Source organism: Manacus vitellinus, unplaced genomic scaffold (genome assembly GCF_001715985.3).
Source record: "Manacus vitellinus isolate BGI_N305 unplaced genomic scaffold, ASM171598v3 scaffold_11_pilon, whole genome shotgun sequence".
Taxonomy (NCBI): Eukaryota; Metazoa; Chordata; class Aves; order Passeriformes; family Pipridae; genus Manacus; species Manacus vitellinus.
The window spans coordinates 11,425,972-11,446,216 of record NW_021938895.1 but is presented as its reverse complement, the minus strand read 5'-3'; the positions used below and the strand labels follow the sequence as shown (position 1 = coordinate 11,446,216).

Sequence of the window (20,245 nt, the reverse complement as noted above, 5' to 3'; positions counted from 1 at the left end):
CAAGGACAGAGGATGCTGGGTCTGCCTGCACCCATATGAATTTTTCTTACACAGAGCACATCACCACGCATTTGTGATTTTAAGTATCCTCCTTGACCATAGAGCCATGGCAACTCCTTGTAGCTGTTCCAGTGAAGATTTAAAACAAGAGAATAATTACTAGCACTACAGAGCAATGAGGGGTTAGGGCAATTAAATGGATTTTATTTACACAGAAGTACTTCCAAGAAACACAACTGTCCTTTACAATAGTAACATTTCCCCCAGGTATTTATTCTGTTGTGGAATTCAAGAAGACTTATAACTTAATTCTTGTCACCATCTCAAAGGCAGAGGACACAGTTTTAACTGTATACATGTCTATCTCAAAATAAACAAACAAATAGAAAATTAAGTTACTCGTTGAAAAAAATGTGAATCCTAGTTCTTAGAAAAGGCCAGAAAATGAGACCATGAAAAGAGATCAGGTTCTTTAAAGTTTTGCTCCAAAGACCCATTCAACTAAACTCATCTTGGCAGTGCAGGGAAATTACTAAGTGTTCCAAGGATGGAAAAAACCCCATGTATTAATAATCTACTGACACAGAAAGGACAGGTGTGCATCTCTCAGCTCAAATAACTAGCCCAAAAGATCAAGGAATAAAACTGTAACATGAACATGTTAATAACATTGAGCTTTCCTTAATAACAAATGCCCTGGAGCAGTTTAAGGCTGACACAACTGCCCCATTTTATATTTTCTTAATTTAAAAGGAAGATTAAAAAAACCCAAAACTGCCAACAAAAACAAATTTAGAAAGCTACATACTTGATTTTTAGGAAATGCAGTAAAAAACCCTTCAATTATACAGCACTGTCTATGCCAGCCCCTTCAGTCTTGCCTGTAAAAATGCAGACAGGGTAAAAAAGTCAGACTAGAGTGTGAGATTTCTGTCTCTATTTCAAAGTAACTCCTTCTCGCTACATTTAACTTTTCTATTTTCTAAAATAAGTATTAAATATTTTGAAATGAACTACAGATTGTCAACCAAGAAAGTCATGACAGTATTTAAGATATCTTTAGCACCCTTCAAACTCAAAGCCATTGACACAAACTGGAGAAGTTTAGCTTATCCAAAACCGAAATTTAATCTGGACAGCAGCTTTTGAATGAAATTTTAAATTTTCTCGTACACAACAATATTACAGAAATGAACTCCTATTTGGATTTATGCTTTAATATTCATCATTTGGGTCCATTTGTATACTCATGTGTCACTGTGAATGTAAAACTGATGAAAAGGTATGATCCAAACAAGTTTAGGCAGACTCAGGTACCAATAAACAGAGAATGGTGACAAAGGAGGATGGTTTAAGGACAGATTTATGATAATCTTCATTGTAATAGCCTGCATGCTGCAAAAATACTAGATAGTATTAGTCAGTATTCATGTTTGCAATAACGTCTCTCAGTATGACCTGAGATCACGGAATGCTTTTATTTTTTAGCTAAAAACTACTTGTCTGACTCCAGAAACATGAATTCAGTATTCATGGAGGATTCTACGAGAGTGAGATTTTTGAGAGCAAAAAATAAGTATTTTTCTTTTTGATTTACAATATGTACAAAAATGCTCAAAATAATACTAGCTTGAACAAGTTCTAACAAACGTTCATCAGTGGTGACAATCAAGACAATGAAATAAGTTTTTGGTGCAGTTGGATATGTACCTCTAATGTACTATAGCTGTTGAGTTCATGTATCATTCACACCTGCATTTAAAAAAAACCTCAGTGCACAATTTTCGGAGAGAAGTTGAACCTTACCTTTAGTGACAGAAGGAATGCTTTTTCCATCTGAATTACTTAAACTGAGTAACTAGTCCATTCTAGTTTTAAAAATTCAGACTTTGAAAATATGGGAGTTTGTCTTCCCTAATCCATTAATTAAAGTAACGATAGATTAAAAAAATGCTTGGAGAGCTACTCTCAATCTTACAAAGGGTCAAGCAAATAAAGTGTTCAGCTTCTAACAACAGCTAATACTTTGTCATAAATACTTCTTGTCCCCCTTTGTTATCCAAAGCATGGAACACCTTTGGATAACAGTTTACAATATGTAAGTTGGTTAGAGATGAATTAGAGAAATAGGTAATTTACATCCAAAGGACAACCTGACATAAATGACACACACTGAACTCATGTATAAAGTTTTACCTTTTTTTAAATGCAAAAATCTAATAATATAAGTAAATATAACCAGACTGTAGAATTGTTTAGAGGGGTATACTGTTGTGTTTGGACATGAATATACAACAGGTATATAGTGTTTATTGTACAAGGAGAAGTGTAAACTGATGAATCTCCATCTTAAATGTAAGAAAGATCATACATGGTGGAGGTGGCGAAAGGACAAACCAGACACGAACTAAAGAAAATAATATTTAGATTAATTTTAAACCAATTATCTGAATGAAGACTTTTTGGCTAATTTAAAATGCAGTTAAATGTATATTTCAATATTAATAAATTTTACAGTTTGTCCAGAATGCAAAAATTACTTAAGAAGAAGTGTACGTATTTTTAGAGTCTGGTCAGTTATTCTCTGTGTAACATTTATATAGGTATGCTATTATTTATCTTCTACCAGGACAAAAAACCCCCTAGAGAATGCACTGTAGAAACTAAACCAAGAGTGAAACACAGGTGTAATTTTCTGTACCATCCCCTAACACCAGAAGGCTTGCTGTTAAGTCTCCCTAAACCCAATCTGCAGAGATATAATATATAGGTAAAGCTACAGTTAAGCCTTTCAAGTGAAGAGCTTATCCAGTGAAAAGCTGCAAATGAAGTAGGGCATTGACCAGAAGCTACAGCCAAGAGCAATACTTGAAGCCACACAATAGCATTTCTTTGTCAGAAGAGAGAATATTTACTGCTATGACTGTGTCAGTATATACCACATATTAAAGACACTAATGAAATACTTCACAAAAAAGCAAAATTATTATTTTGGAAAACATAGTTCCCATTTAGGAGTTCTTTTCTAATCAGCTATCAAAACCCCTACTTTTTCCAGTAAAGCTCCACCAGAATTTTTTGTGGTCACTAGTCAGTTTTGGAACTGGTTGCAAAAGGCAAATTACAGGCTGCTTTTTAAGCAAATCAATATGTTACATTAATAAATTATGGTTAACTTAAATTTATTTTATCGTGACAGGTCAGAGAATGTAGATGTGAATTTGCCGAAGTAATTTTTCAACAAAAATATCTAAATGGCACCAAACAACTGTGTCTTTAAAGAGCAATATCAGCAACAATTTGTATTACTTACTGGTATATAATAGATATTCATTTTAGGGGCTTCATTGGCAGTCATTAGCATTCCTAAAAAGAGATTTCCACATTTAAAAATATTGGTCATAAAAGGATAACACTACTTTTTTTTAAAAAAAAAAGCTAATACAATACATATTCTTGGCCTGCAATGGAACATTAGTTGAGATCTATAATGAATTGTTGCATCAAACATCATGGAAAGAAATGTCTGATAGCAGCATAACCAACAAAGCTTCATTTCCAACATATTCATTCCCCTTCGTCCTCTGTCTTAACTGTTCAGCACCACTTCAAGCAACACTAAGCCCTGACAAATGTGGGCTGCCAATTTTCATAACAATTTTAAACAGTTCACTCCATAATAATGTTTAGAGCAAACCCAGCTAGTATTGCACTTAAAACCTACCTTAGGCATAAACTTGCATTACTAATACATGAGGGTTTGGGGGTTTTGTTTTATTTTTAAACATACACCCACAGTCTAAACAAAACCATAAATCACAACATGGTTTACACCTTCATTCATATTTCATCTTGGGAAATCAAGGCAACAGCACCTTCTCAACACAAAATGAGAGACAGGATACTGTGGCTTCAAAAGCAGTAATATTACTGATATTAGCCAACTAGGGCAAATGTAAAATTTGAAATATCTTTGAATATACCCAAGAAACACCGTGAATAAGGGTTTTAAGTACTGAATATAAAATAATATAAATTTGAATATAAAAAAAACTACTGTAGAAATATTAAAATCTGTGGAAAATCTCCTATTACTACAAGATTTCATGTCAATTCCAAATCAGAAATACCCTCAGTTTCCTTCTACATAAAAGTGTAATAAGTATATTTGGCATACACTTTTATGTTTATCTCAATTTTGTCTTTCCAATGATCTTTCCAAGCTGATCACCAGGTAATACAAGAGACTGAATATGAAGAAGAGTCATCAAATTAGATAACATTCTCATCTGAAAGAACTGTAACATATGCCACTGAGACTATGAATAATTGGGTCAATTACTACACACCCAGAGGGTAGAAATATAATTTACACCCAACTAGAGGAATGCAATTAACATGGGTGGAGTAATCCTTCCTACCTAATCCTTTTATTATAAATACACAATGCAGCTGGACTTAAAATGTCAGAAAAAAGGGGTCTTGCTTTCCTGGCAAATCAAGATATTTGTGAAAGCTTAGTCAGCAAAGTGAGGCTAAAGCTATATCTGGAAAGGTTTGCAGGCAATTTAAGGAAAAGGCAAGAATTTATAGCATATATAAATACATATATACAGAGTACAATAGTATAGTGTATATATATATAGATTACATGCTCCCTTAACAGCATGCTCACTACTATTTCATGAGACAAAGCATTACTCCAATGACTGAATATGAATCACTAGAAATAAAGACAGAAATTAATTCTGCAGGTGCTTCAAAGATGACAGTAAAGGGAAAGCCTCCTCTTTGAGAGTCTTCCACCAATAATTAAAGGAGGACAAAACCAGACTTTGGAATTGAAACAAATGAGGCACAGTCTTCTACAAACTGAAGATGCCGTCACATTTTATTTATATTCTGCAACTTAAATGAAGTTGACTAAAGGTCACTCAGTAAGTGGTAAATCTTTTTTCCCCTAGCCCCATTCTGTGCATGTGTGATCAGAGAAAGATATTCAACACTATTAAAAGATCCACTAAAGTTTGTCATCATGTAGTTTGGTCAAATATACACAAGGGTTTGCTCCCTGGGAAAGGTAATAATATGGAAGCTGGTTGGTAAAACAGTTTAGTTAAAAAAACACAACTACAACGAAACTCCCACCAAAAAAAGAATAATTCACAGTATACTGATCTACAGTTTACCATACTTGATAGAACAGTTTGGTTTGGAAAGGACCTTTAAAGGTCATGTAGTCCAATTCCTCCCTGCAACAAGCACGGACATCTTCAGCTAGATCAGGTTGCTCAGAGCGCCATCCAACCTGACCTTGAAAGTTTCAAGGAATGGGGCATCCACCACCTCTCTGGGCAACCTCTGCCAGTGATTCACCACCCTCATTATAAAGAATTTCTTCCTTATATCTAGTCTAAATCTTCTCCCTTTTAGTTTAAAACCATTTATCATAGTGTAACAGGCCCTGCTAAAAAGTTTGTCCCCATCTTTATTATAAGCCCCTTTTGAATACTGAAAGGCCACAATAAAGTCTCCACAGAGCCTTCTCTTCTCCAGGCAGAACAACACCAACTCTCTACTCTCTCAGCCTGTCTTCTTCACAGGAGAAGTGCTGCGGTCCTCTGATTGTTTCTGTGGCCTCTGAACTCACTGCAACAGGTCCATGTCCTTCCTGTGCTGAGGACCCTACGTGGGGTCTCACCACAGCAGAGTAGAAGGGCAGAAACACTGCTGCCCACACTGCTTTTGATGCAGCCCAGGACAAGTTTGGCTATCTGGGCTGCAAGCACATATTGCCAGCTCATGTCCAGCCTCTCATCCACCAGCACCCCCAGGTCCTTCTCAGCAGGGCTGCTCTTGATCCATTCATCCCCCAGCCTCTATTGATACGAGGCGTTTCACCGACCCAAGTGCAGCACATTAAACTTGGACTTATTAAACTGCCTCAGGTTCCCAAAGGCCCAATTCTCGAGCTTGTCCAGGTCCTCTTGGATGGCCTCCTATCCTTCAGGTGTGTCAAAAGCAGCACTCAAATCTGTTGAGGGTGCACTCGATCCCACTGTCTGTGTCACTGATGAAGATATTACAGAACACTGGTCCCAACACGGACCCCTAAAGGACACCACTTGTCACTGATCTCATCTGGACATTGAGCTGTTCACCACTACACCTTCTGGATGAGACTATCCAACCAACCCCTCATCCCCTGAACAGTCTGCCCATCAAATCCATGTCTTTCCGATCTGTGGAGGACTGTGTCAAAAGCCTTACAGAAGTCCAGATAAACACCTGTAACAGTTCCTTTGTCCACTGATGTACTCATTGTTTCAGAAAGAATTCAGAATGGTTTATGTTGCAATGTAGTTTCACTTTTTCTTAATTTTTTTTTATAATTGTGACAATGAAGTGTTAGAACTGTCATAAGGGTGAGACTGGGGTTTGGGCTTTCTGAGCAGCAGTGTCACATGAAGAGTTAAAACACAAGTTAGGCAAAGATTTCCTAGGTTTCCTGTGCCATGCATTCACTAGCGCTCTGAGAATGCTGGGGCACCAATAAGACCACTGAGCCAAAGCCATACTGACACTGAAATCATGTTATATTTCCAACTTTCCACAACTGTAAGCTCATCTTACTGAAAGTATTTCCTCCTTTTCAGATGTTCAATCATTATTATTCTTTAAATTCTGAATGAGTATGAGGTGGCTCTAAGCATCTTAAATTCTAGTCCAACAGTATTTATGACAAACATGCAAAGTACCACCCCTTAGCTTAAATCTCCCAATTTCCACTGCAACATGTTCTAGTTTTTTTCCCTCTGTCTCCATATGACTATAAAATACAACCTAGTTTTCATCCCATGACAGTTCTTACAAAAAGCCATCAACCAGTCCCCCTACAGACATGGCTGACGAAGGAACAGTAAGAAAAGCAGAACTTTGTTAAGGAGGAGATGTGGGACACAGGACTGAAATGCACAATCCAGATCTAGATCGCAGACACATGAAAAGCAATGTCCAATAGTTACATTAGGGAGATATGTGCATTCAACTGTTTGTACTACAAGATTCTTCCTGCAGTCTCACGAAAATCATTTCTGCAAAAGCACACGAGGCATGTCCACATACCACAGAGGTAATGCCCATCCTTGACATATTCAAACTTGACTGGTTATGACCTGAGCAACCTGACAGACTTCAAAGCTGGATCTAACTTTAAGTTGGCTCCACTTGGAGTAGGAAATACACAACTCCCAGAGGTACCTTCCAACCTAAATTACACTAAGATTTTACATTGTCAAATAACTTATTTCTGTTTCACTCCCTGTGATGAGCTCTGCATCATCAATGCTGCATGGATAATTTGCTCCTGGGTTCTCTTTTGGATCAAACCAATAAGGTCATTGAAGGTGAAACCTGGGTGAACTGCTGATGATAAGTTCCTGCAATGACCTCTCTCTGTAGCCACCATGGATGAGGGATCAGGTTTGTCTATGTCCATGTTGCACAGTCCACCCTGTTACCACACAGTTATTCTCAAATACAGTCACATGAACTCATACATACAACCAGGTCACACAACTTGTACCCTGCTCCATAAGGTCAAAAATTCCCACCATCTCATCAAGGATCAGTATTTAAGTGCTCATCTTACCAAAAAAAAAAATAAAAAATGCAAACAAACAAACAAAAAACAAAACCAAAAAAACCCAACCAACCAAAAAAAAACAAACCACCCAACACATTCTTAACTGAAGTTGGCAGAAAAGACAAAGATAAGTTTTAACTTGTTAGAAATCTCAAACTCACTTATCTACAATCTTAAATTTGAGCTGCTAGTATGAATCAAAGTCCAAGTCGCTCTGTCTTCACTGCTACCTCTCTCTAAAATTAGGATAATAGCAGAGTTTGCAATACAGGCATTCTCTGTTTCAAGAATTTTGCTCTGTGCCATCCTAGTGGTCCTAACTTATTTCATCTTTTTCAGTTCTGCTTTCTAAAAAGGAAGTACATGTCACACAGTAGTTAAGAACTAAAGCAACTCAGATTGAGCAAGAAAATTAAGGCCAGTTACAATCTGAAGTACGACCAAAGCACACATGCACATACAACCACCACTTTGCAAAATATTTTTACTCGTAAGATAGGTCCCGGAAACCTTGGCTAAAAGTGACCTTCAGTTTTGATCTCTAAACGTAACATTATGAGATGCAACAAATCTGGAAACAGTCACAGAAAGAATGCAAATCTATGCACTTAGCAATCTACACTTAAAATCAAGTTATTAAACATAAGGGAGGGCACAGTAAGTGCTGTATCTAAATCAAGGAAAGATCAAATCTCTAAACTTGCTGTAAAGAGATTTTTCCTAGCTCTACAAAGCAAGCTCTAACTCATCTGGGACTTAGTCTAGACAATAGGCCAAAATTCCTATTCTTATGAAATTAATCACTTGAGATATTTGAAAGAGTAAAAGAGGTCAATCACTCAATTAACAGCACAGCAGCTTCTAACTGCAAAGAGGCTCTGATATAATACAGATGCAGAGGAAACAAGGACACTAACAGGCAAGTAATCCTTTATTCCTAGCTCTGTCATAAGGAGGAAAGTAGACCTAAGTCTAACCTAAACAGAAAAAAAGATCACAGCTTGGCTTAACACACGTTTTTCCTTTTCAACTTAACAAGACATTACTATACTTAACATACCTGAATTTGGATACAGGCAGACATCATTGATACCATGTTCTGGCTCCATTGAAGTAAATATTTTCCCCTGAAATTGTAGGAAGAAAATGTATTATAAAGAATTGCAAACAATATAATTAAACTCTGTAAATCTAAACATTTAAGAATTGCCATTATAGAAGCTAAGAAACGTGATGAAATGAAGATGGAACAGACTTTGCAGAAGAATAAAATGCTATTAGATATCTGAACAAAACACAAGGAACTCAGTATTGTATTTTATCTCTGATCCAATCTCCTTCAAGGAAGCACAGCCTACTGGTTATTGAAGATACAGCAATGTATAGTGGCACTTCTAATTTTTCAGCTCACACTTGTGTGTTGAAAATATACGTGTCCAATTTACTTTATTTTATACAAAAGGGGGGGCTAAAGTCTTTAAGTTCCTGGCACACTGTCAGTGTAACCCTCACTTTATTCAGCTGTGAATGTGGTAGTTTTAAATCATTTTACTTTTATAAGTATGATTGGCTGAAACAACGGATTGGGAGTGGAATCTGAATTTGGAGCTTAGTTCTTCCACCCTGCTAATGTCTACATGAAATGCATTATAGCTCAGCACTTTATTTATAATTTATAAACTCAGCATTAAAGAGGTCTTCATATAAAAGTAGTACAGCATCCAGTGATATCTAGCTTAGATCAGAACTGAAGCTATAAAGGTTATTTAAGAAAGAGGTAAAAGCAGGAAACAACATTTTCAAAATAATAAAAACTGGAACAGAGTCTGAAAAACCCAGACAAAATACAGGTGCTCTTATAAGCCAGCAAAGGAAGAGTCTCTGAGAACTGGGCCACATAATCTGAAGCATGAGAGTACATGCCTACACGGTTCTAAATGAAGGACAGGAACAGAGCAAATTTTGATCCTGTTCCTCTTTTTTCTTTCCCTGCAGCAATCCCACCTACCTTTCTGGGCCCTTCCTTTCCCTCCCAGTTACACGCTGTTACCCCACCCACCTCTGGTCTCTCCCTGATGATTAAGAAGAGTCCTCCTCCACCCCGGCCTCAGCAGACAAAAGCCTCGTGCTCCCCACCCCAAGGCACGTCTCAGCATGGGGCTATTCTGGTATCAAAGCCATATGCTCTCCACCCCAAAGTCTGCCTCTGCAGTTGGTTCCCAGCCAGAGATAGTCAGGAACCAGCATCTAGGAGAGGTGGAGCCAGCTGGAACATACTCTAGGAAAGAGTCCAAAGCTATCTTTGCCTTCCGGCAGTAAGAAACCCTCCCTTTTCCCACCAGAGGCCACCTGACAAACCTTACAGTGTTTCATTCTCAACTAGAGAAATATATATACCTAGGAAAAATGGAGAGAAGCCCCTGCAGATGTTTTAAATAATAATCAATAATTTATTTGCTCTTTCAAACAATAAAAATTAACTGCAGAGGAACTTACAAAATACTGCTTGTGCTCACAGAAAAAATAAGAGGCTGCTGAAAGTTCATGAAGCAACACAATACTGAAATGACTGCCTGAAAGAACCAGAAAAAAAGCCTCTACTACAACTGCTCTTGGTATGCTTCAATATAAAGTTAGAAAAGCATACATGGAGCATGTTTTTTAGAAGGAATACAATGACTACATATAGCCCCTCAAACCGAATCACGTTACAACAGTATTAGTGTGAATCTCTGGGATAACGTATTTTGTGCAAGCTCCATTGACCCAAAGATAAGAAAAATGACAGCATAATATACTGAAAGAAAGTGTTATGAAAATTAGAGATTTCAATTTCACTTAAAAGGTGCAAAAGGCAGGGATAAAGACGTTGCCTACTGCAACTTAATCCATTAATATAGCATAAGACACATTAATGTTATTAGGATATAGGCATAGTATCTGCTTCAGTATCCAAATAGGTTTCTGTGAAAATAAGCAGCACCTAACAGGCCATTAACTAACTGATCTACCTTTGAAATTAACCCTTTTTTGAGCAGGGAATTGAAATGAACATGTTTTCTGTAATGAAAAACAGTAACTGGATGTATTCAAGCACACTTGGAGAAATATACAAACCAGGGCAATGGCTAAGATACTACTTTTTATGTTTAAATCCTTCTACTGAAAGCCTCTTGGCCAGACATGTACAAACAGCTAAAAATGCCCTAAGACCATATCTTTATACCTGACAGGCTGTTGAATAACTTCCCAGATGTTGATGTAGTCAGACAGGACAAAATGGTATGTAAATTATGACACATTAAAAACTCAAATTCCTACAGTGAACTTCAGCTTATTCAAACTGTACAAAAACCCCCAAACAACAAACAAACAAAAAACCCAAATAAAGTAAAAAATAAAAAAATCTGAATGCAAGAACCTAAAACCACTTACTGTATCTTTATTCCACATTTTTATGATTCGAGAATCTGCAGAGATAATTAAATCCAACTGATGCTGAAACTGAATTGATTTAATAGGCAGGCCATAGTGGTGATCTTTGACTATTAATGGATTACTAGACCGGAGATCATATAATAAAACCTTGAAAAATAAGAGATAGATTAAATTTATAATATTGTAAGATCATGAAGAAGTCACAACCACCAGATCTTCACTAAATATTTAACTAAACTTGAGATTTTGTTACTTAAATATATGGAGAGGATTTACATAAATAAATTCTGAAAACAACTTATTAAGTGAGGTCAGTTTATTCTGGCAATGTGTTTTAAACTCAGCATGCTTCAATCTAGAAAAATTACCAAATTTAAGACCTCACCATCTTTCTAAAGACTTTTTCATTTCTATGGAATAAAATGAACCATTTTCAAGACTCTTAGTATTTCAAAATTACTAATATTTCACTTTCAGATTCTTGTGCTATTCTTACACAATTTAAATTTTCAGACTCTCTTCCAGATTCAGTATCACTTTCTCTCAGTGAAATTTATGTTAAGGAAAGTAGAGAGTACAGTCCCCATATTCCAGAAACCTGTATTTTTATCTCCAAAATTTCCTATGGGACTTGACAAAGACCCTGAACCATTCCCCTGTAAAGTGTGAATACCAATAATTTTGGGGGAAAATAACATTAGCAGTTGGTTTAATCAAAAACACAATCTCCAATAAAACTTGTCTGACACAATTCTTACACACATATCTGCTCTTGAATAAGCTAGTTTACTAAACCCATGACAATACTGATGAAGGCAGCACATAATCCCCACACTTCACTTTATAAATATGATGGCAACAATGAATAAATAAACTGAAATGATTCTTCATATCAAGATAAGACAGTAAAAGCAGCAGCTGGAAGACAATCACTTCTGCTTCTTTAGCCACCATCAATATAAGGAAGACCACATATGTTGCATTGAGATAGTACTGATAGTCTCAAAAAGCAGTAACTTCCCCATATACTTGACTCAAGTCATAAGAAAACTGCAAATTTGAAGTTATATCGTATGTAGGTTATGATGATTTTAAGTGGTCCCTAGAGTGCTCTGAAAAGAAAGACCACTTGACAAAATTAAATTGCAGCTGAAGTATGACTATTGCTACTCTGTATACATAATTTATAGTCTTATAAATACTTGCAGTAATAGATACATTACAATAACTGCACTCAATGCGTGACTTGGATTGGGAAATGCAAGGACAGGATCTCCTAAGAACCACTGTAGATGAAGTTAAATCTACCTGTCCAGTAGATGTTCCAACAGCCATATTCAAAGCTCCATCAAATGCCAATGCTGAAATGGATGGCAAACCATCTATCCTGCAAAGCACAATGATTATAATTAAGCATTCTTCAATAAAGGCTGCAAATAATTTTTTTAATGTTAAAAATAGCTAAGATAATTACTGTAAAATAATTTATAGGTATCGCTCAGAAATACTACTTCAAAAAGCTGCATTGTTTACATTCACAATTTGTGTTTGTATAGAAAAATAGCCAGTACTACTCAGATCAATGACTAAGAGAACTGCTTTATGACTAAGAAAACCTTTTATTCACACTACGAATGAGAAGACCATGGGTGGGTCATTTTAATGCAAAGTGGGATTGATTTCTAAAAGCAAAACTTCTGAAAAAAAAGAGCACACTTTGAAAAGGTAGACTTTACTCACTCTGTGTCTGCTGTCACACTGCTTAAAGCACAGTCCAACAGCCCAACTCGATTTCTAGTTCTAGGATCCCAGCATTCCACTCTACCCTAAACAGTTTAGAAAATATGGTTCAAGCATACACAACAGATGCCTGGTATTCTAAAAATGTTTAAATAAAATTATAAATTATTTAGTATATGAATAATTAACAAAATTTCCTAGGTTGACAAGAGTTGTTCTAATAATTACGTACATGCTGCACACATTTCATTTCTATTTTTTAAAATGTGATCTGAATCAAAATAATTAATGCTAATTTTCCTAAGATTAATAGGGTACACATGCTAGCTAATTTCTACAGATGGCTACACTGCAAAACAAGATAACATTATTTTCTCTCCCATCTGCGAAATCTCAAGCATCTAAGCAACCAAGTAACTCAGATATTTTATCTGCACTACACTCTAAAAAGTCATCTTAACAGATCTATATCTAACATAGCAAATGAAATCAAATTAACAAATTAGGTTTATGATTTCTTCTTATCCGCGTGCAAACTAATATAAAAATGAAACAAACAGTACTGCCCTTTTCATAGAAGAAATGCAAACATTTACCTCAGCCGTCCCCATAGCAAACAAAAAGTGTACAGGATTTATGTCACAGACATTACTCTCTCTAAAACAGAAAAAAGAGCAAGTTTAATGACCTCAGAATAATTTAACACATGAATAGCTAAAAAGATTGCTGTAATCATGTACACTACTGCTCAGCCTGGAAAAGCAAAAGTTGGAGGGATGGACAGACAGCCACGTAATAGCAGCATCCCATACTTAAAGGGATGCCGAGATAAGATTTCTAAGTTGTAAGAATAATTTAAGCACTGGAATGGGTTGACCATAAAGGGTTGGAAATTTCCATCTTTGAAGTTTTCTAGACACCCCTGGGAAAATTCATCTGAATTCCATGTGACCATGCCCTGAGCAGGAGCCTGGGCTCTGAGGTTCTCTCCAGCCTGAATGATTCTACATTTCTCTGCCCATATCCGCCACATACCACCGAGCCTTGCCATATTGCTCTGCTCACTATATTCTTAAACAACACAACAGACAGGAGGAAATGGCCTCAAGTTGTGCCAGGGGAGGCTTAGATCGGATATTAGGAAAAATTTCTTCACTGAAAAGGTTGCCAGGCATTGGAACTGGCTACTGTGGGAAGGGGCGTCACTGGAGGTATTTGAAAGATGTGTAGATGTGGCATTTGGGGACATGGTATAGTGGTGCACTTGGCAGTGTTGGGTTAATAGCTGGACTTGATGGTCTTAGAGGTCTTTTCCAATCTAAATGATTCTCTGTTTTTAATTATGTCAAAAGATCTTCCTGATTACTTATGTTCTAAAGCTTACATCTCCAGCACATTCTGTCTGATGAATGGTCTGTTCTCCTTTCTCTCACCCAAGTATCCTGTTTCTCAACAGGGCACCTCAGAGCCCCGTGTTTCAACAATTCTTCTAAAGTACAAATATTTCTCTCTATACCACTTACACCAGTGCTTTCCAACTTCTTCTATTCAAAGCTCTCCACCTCTAATTCTGTAAGTCATCCAACTCTCCCACCTCAAAACCTTCTCACAACTTCAAGCCTCATCTCTAATCCAAATTTTACACTACATCCTTATCCCTCCCACTCCAGAATTTCCCCCTTTTTTTTCCTGTTGCTCAGTTCCTTATTGTGCCTTGCCAAATACTTCTTTGTCCATTAAGCTATCCTACCCACTGAACACCAGCTGTTGCCCACCAACTAGCAACTTTATCTAGTCAAGTCTGGTTTTCTCATCTACATCTCCCCACATGAAAAAAGCTCAGTTCCTGCTCTGGTACACTTTTCAAAAGAATCAGACACATGCTAGAGATATAAAAAAAATATCTCTGGGCTACTCCAAGAGCAGAAGGACAAAGACATGTCTAGGAAAGTACGTACCCTGTGGGTAGATCTCTATATGATGGTTAAATTGAGCAGTAATGGCAAAGTTTTAATGAAATGTTCTTAAAATCAAGTTATATACTGCCTATTATAAGTTCATATTAAGCAATTTTAAAATATCCACAAAAGAAAACTCAATTAAACATAAAAAATGGAACAAAAAAATTACAGAACATAAAATGAAATGAGACTCAGACTCAGCATATGTTCCCTTTCAACTCTGTGATGCGTTTGGGCAGTGTTCAGGGATAGTACTGATGGTGAGCATGCTAGTAGTCTGCTTCCACCTGGTGGAAAGAAGACAGATAGATGTCATGCATTACAGATAACTTACGAAGCTTCAGTTTGCAGGGAGTTCAGAAATCTTCCTTGTTCCAGATTTAGCCTGTATACTTCAGAACTACAAAATAAAAATCCAGAGTTACTCCTGCCTCTTACAAATACTGAAAAGCACTGCTCTAAGTTCTGAGGCATTGTGAAGATTCTTATTCACAGCCTAATTTTGCCAAATACACAATTTTCAAAATTCACAATCTACAACAAGATAAATCTGTACTGCAGTGTTAAAAATACAGAGAAAAATGTGCATGTTCACCAAGCATATTTATTATACTTCAATATCCTACCAATTACTGTTTTTCCAGTGAAAGGATACATTAGCTCATTTCTCAAGACTTTTTAACTTCCCATGATTTAAGCTACATCTTGAATTTCTACTTATTTTGTTTGAAACCCTAAAGACCTCATTTTATTTTTACTATGTCTTTTCACAAACTCAATTACGTGATTTAACTCACACCTTACAGCAACAAAACACCAACCAGAATAGAAAGAATTATTTCATTTTCCTTACCTAGATGCTAAACACTTTTTAGACCAGTACACTGACTTGCAATATTTAATACAAATTTGCAAATACATGATGTACCTGGTTTAAGAATCAAAGAAAAGAAAGCCTTAGAACAGCACAAGAAACTGAATTTTTTCCTACATTTTCCATTCTTCACAGTCTCCATTATTAATCTGGAAGGAATTGCCACTTCTTCCATTTTTTAACTTTTCTAGCATTTTAATGTTTATTTCATTCTTGGAGAACATTGCTAACAAAAGTGAAACAAAATAATCTGCTTATTACCTCGCTCCTACAAAGTACAGGTCACAAGATGGATAGTGATAAGAGAAATCTCTACCAAATTTTGGTATTCTTGTCCTGTAGTAATGGCCATGTTGTGAATGAAACTCCACAAACCTGCCACACTGCAAGAAGACAATCTGAAAATAAAACAGAAATCACTGAAAGAGAGAAACGACAGCAATCTCCCCAACTTGCCTTACAGCACAAACTCCAGTGATTTTTTTTCAAGCTCACACGGGCTCATCACAACCTAAACAAGTTCTATTAAAATGATAGAATCAACTACTGCTTCCTCATTTTCACTAGCCATGGCAAAGAGTTTTTTTTAATATACATTATATGAATATTCATAAGAGTATATGTGATACCCTGAAAGTGACTCTCCAATCAGAAGCAGTACAGTTACCTCAGTGTTCTGCTGCACCAAAATTAACATCTGTATTGCTTTCAAGATACTAGTTAGTAATTTCTGCCCAGTACGATGCTATGCAGACATCAGCATGTTCACAGGTACTAAGTACATGAACTACACAACCTGATGCACAGAGTGTTCCAATAAATTACACCAGTGGTCTTTCTGCATTTTTGTTGTTTGCTAACTGAGGAAGAACATTGTTTCTTTCTGAAACTTAGACAAAACATCTCAGTCCTGCAAAAAGCCCACAGAGAGGCATTATCAGAGGGCTCCATCTGTACCAGTACATAAACTAGGCCAGAACCTGCTGTTATAGTCTTGACAGCAAGTTAACATATCCACATGAAGGAATCCTTCCCACTCCAGAGACAGTATCACCCACCCCACCTGTTAACTCACGCTGTACTTCAAACCATGCCCAGGCATTGTATGATGGAGGCAGAGCTGACCTTGCCCAAACTCATGCTACGAATGATACATATAATCACAGGCTGACTTTTGACTCTGAGCCTCATCCCTATTTACCTTAGATTAGAAAAATGCTAGTTAAGTTTAGCATATGTAGTAGATGCATCTTTTAAAAACAGTAGACAATGAAAATTTCAATTTTTCTACTGCTGAACTACATTGTTAGCAATACAAATAAGGATGAGAAGCTCAGGAAGGGTGAGGTACAAAAATTACTTTAAATCTGTCATCTTTACAACAGTAAAAATTTAAGGTTTTCCTGGGCAGGTTGGACAGGAACTGAAAATTCTTTATGACAAGGCAGTGCAGCATGGCAACAATTTATGCAGTAAATTTGTGGAACCACCATGCTTGCAGATTCTGACAGAACTGTTCAGGCAGTAAATGACATGTGAAGGTCCAATTCCAATCAATAATTTCATGATTCTAAGAATTTCAAGTATAAGTTCTCAAATATTGTTCCTTCTTTCTAACGTGTCCACAACATCATGACAGCTACTTGAAATTAAGTTTTCTTTCTGAGGATTTGTTAAGTTTTAGGAAAATAAAATTGAAAACAAGGTTGTATTAAGTTGAGAAAGCAGGGCTTCAGCCCAAAATATAGTTAAAAACACTCAAGAGCTGTTCTGTTCATAACCAGTCAGAAACATATTTGAGAACACAGCATGTCTCAGTCTCACAAACTGTTTGGTCTGTACAACCAGAAACATTTTCCCACAGACAAGTACAGTACAGTACCAGTCGTGATCTTCTGCTACTTAAATTCATGCACTTCCTTGGAAATCTCACAGGAAACATTTTGAAAAGCTAGAAGGCTAGATGTTCTTGCCTCTGATTAAACAGAGTATTTATTAAAACAAACCTGTTCCTGAAATGGTAATGTCTCTTCACAGAAAAAAAGTAGTAAAATAAACACTTAACAAAACAAAACAAAATGGCTTGTCCTAATGAAATTACATATGCTTAAATTTCATATTTAACTGTACCGGGCCTGAAAAATGGCTCATGTCCTAAGAACTCAGGTGATTCCTTCAGGTACAGCACTTAATTTAAAAATAAATGAAATTTTAAAAAAAAATTAAGAAAGGACATTACTTCTCTCCACAATTTCTGCCTCATTCATATGCTCATAATCATGTCTACAACAACACTGACAAATCAGGTTATTAACTTACCTATAGCTATCCCACATCTCAAAAATGGTGTATCTATGTACCACTTATCACACAGGATTGTGACTAAACATTATCCTACAAAGAAGAGCTAATTCCATTTTTTACCTTATTTTGTTTGTAGAGTAGATCATTATTTGAAGTATTTCTATACTACAGAAAAGACTTTAGAAGTGGTAAAGCAAATTATAATACAAAGAGAAAAAGAAAACAAACAACATTTTAAAGCTACAAAAAATGTTTATCCTATTTGCTTTCTTTAAAAAAAACTTTTGTTCCAAAAGTTGTGTTGATTGACTACCTTTACTATATATGAAAATGCATTTTAATATACATACTAAACAATTTTTTCATTTATACATTGAAAACATTAGACATACCTTTGAGTAATCATCTGATAAAATCTCAAATGTAACCACTGGAGGAGAGAGCAAGAGAATTTTAAGTCAACTAAGTAAGCAAATTTATTTGCAAACATTGGCATAAATCCTGAAAACATTTACACTCATGCTAATCTTTAGTCATGTAAGTATTCCCCACAGGTGTCAATGCACAAAGCAGGCACTGTGATAAGATCTTTAATTATATAGCTTCATTTGCAAAACAGTAAGTAGTTTCTAAAACTTTAAAAATATATGAAGCATCTTGTAATCTTTTTATCGTTCTTGTATACTTGACATGTTCCTCAACACATTGCTCAGTCATGTATTTTATTGGTGCAGGGAAGGTCTAATCAAATGTTTTTTTGTGAGTGTGTGGTCCATGGAGCTTTGGTACTCCATCAAAGGTGACAAAATGTGACATCAATCTGGACACATACGCATAAACTGGCACATGCTGTCCTTCTAAGGGGTCAACTCTTCCACAAAAAAAAGTTCTAAGTCTCAAAAAAAATCACAAATGTGAAAGCTACTATTCATGCTGAACACTGTAACATATTGAACTTTGCCTAGTTTTAAATCAGCTGTGTTGAGAACATTAGGGAGCAGCTGCTTCAGCTAAATTGGTTCCATATAAATGAGATAACTCATTTAAAGTTACCTGAAGTGACTCTACGCTATACTTCAAATGAAACATACTTCTGCAGTCTAGTAAGATGCCAGTTCAAAAAAAAGCTTTAAGGTCTAATTTAAGCTCTAATTACCAGCAAGCCTTTAGTATTACAATGATTCCATCTTTCAAAGTGGGTCTCACTCTTGCCATACCTTTTCTCCCCAGTCTCTCTGAAACCCTGCCCTACCACCTCCCCTGTTACTGCATTGTAGCACTGTTCCTTCACCCTATATCACTCCTTGTATCCTAAGGCAGAGGGCAAAAAGCCACCCCCATCCTCTACTACCCTTTTCCTGAGCTAATTCAGCAGTTTTATTTTTCACAGCACTTTCATGCACATCAGAGTTAGACCAGTTCAGTTCTTCTGTAATGAATATGCTTATCCCCTCATTCTTTTGGTCACCTCTGTATTTGTTTTCAGTCATTGGTTGTCTTAAAAAAAAACAAACCAACCAACAAAAACCAACCAAACAAACCAACCCAAACTCAGGCACTCTAAAATTCTCCCTTTCCCATTGTAGCTCCTTGCTTCCCTCACCACAGTTGTTCTCCCTCCAAATTAATAGCAAACAAGGTGTTGTTAGGGTCTTGGCCATGCTACCATCTATTCCTAAGTACCTTGTTTCCAAGAAAACAACAAAAAAAAAGCAAACCAACCAAACAAAATTACCCCTCAGGGAATTCCCTTTATCCTGTAACTTGTCTACTGAGCTTGGGCTCCAGGGAGAAAACTGAGCAACCACAGTGCATTCTCCTACCTGACTGCTTCACAGAAGGGGAAAGAAGGGAGATCTGGCAACCACCCAGGCACTGTACCCATGTCACATTCACTAAACAGAACACAGACTTCAGCCACATTCACCCTCTGAGCCCCACACTTACTGGCTCAAAGTAAATCTTACATTCCCCACACCACTCGTTCCAAGACGACAAAGAACTCTGAAGTGGGATGACAAGGAAAAAAATAGAGAGATAAAGACTAGGGGATGTTTCACTCCAGATTCTTGTGTTGCTCTAAAGTACATTCTGTCCCCTCAGCACAGGGAGAGAAATCTGTACTTGAGTCCAACCTGAATTATGTATGAAAGATATCTTGTGTTAACAGCCATAGTTTATACTAACCTTCAGAATCTAAGCATCTTTCAAATTTCTGGGATAACTGATAGGTATCAAAACAACGGACCCTTGGCTTGTAAGTTCCTGAAAGAACAATTTGAT

At 36.5% G+C, this 20,245-nt stretch overlaps 1 protein-coding gene across 1 annotated transcript in view; it reads right to left on the bottom strand.

Annotated features, from left to right (window-relative positions):
* The window catches only part of NOL10 (nucleolar protein 10), a 48,876-nt gene that overhangs the window by 26,723 nt on the left and 1,908 nt on the right, over positions 1-20,245 (bottom strand). Inside the window, exons 4-13 of the mRNA XM_018088942.1 lie at positions 20,150-20,227; positions 18,355-18,392; positions 15,920-16,056; positions 15,119-15,184; positions 13,420-13,480; positions 12,824-12,909; positions 12,392-12,470; positions 11,081-11,230; positions 8,706-8,772; positions 3,314-3,366 (exon numbers count right to left, since the gene is read on the bottom strand). Coding sequence (XP_017944431.1) covers positions 3,314-3,366; positions 8,706-8,772; positions 11,081-11,230; positions 12,392-12,470; positions 12,824-12,909; positions 13,420-13,480; positions 15,119-15,184; positions 15,920-16,056; positions 18,355-18,392; positions 20,150-20,227 — 815 coding nt within the window. The remainder of the gene's footprint in view (positions 1-3,313; positions 3,367-8,705; positions 8,773-11,080; positions 11,231-12,391; positions 12,471-12,823; positions 12,910-13,419; positions 13,481-15,118; positions 15,185-15,919; positions 16,057-18,354; positions 18,393-20,149; positions 20,228-20,245) is intronic.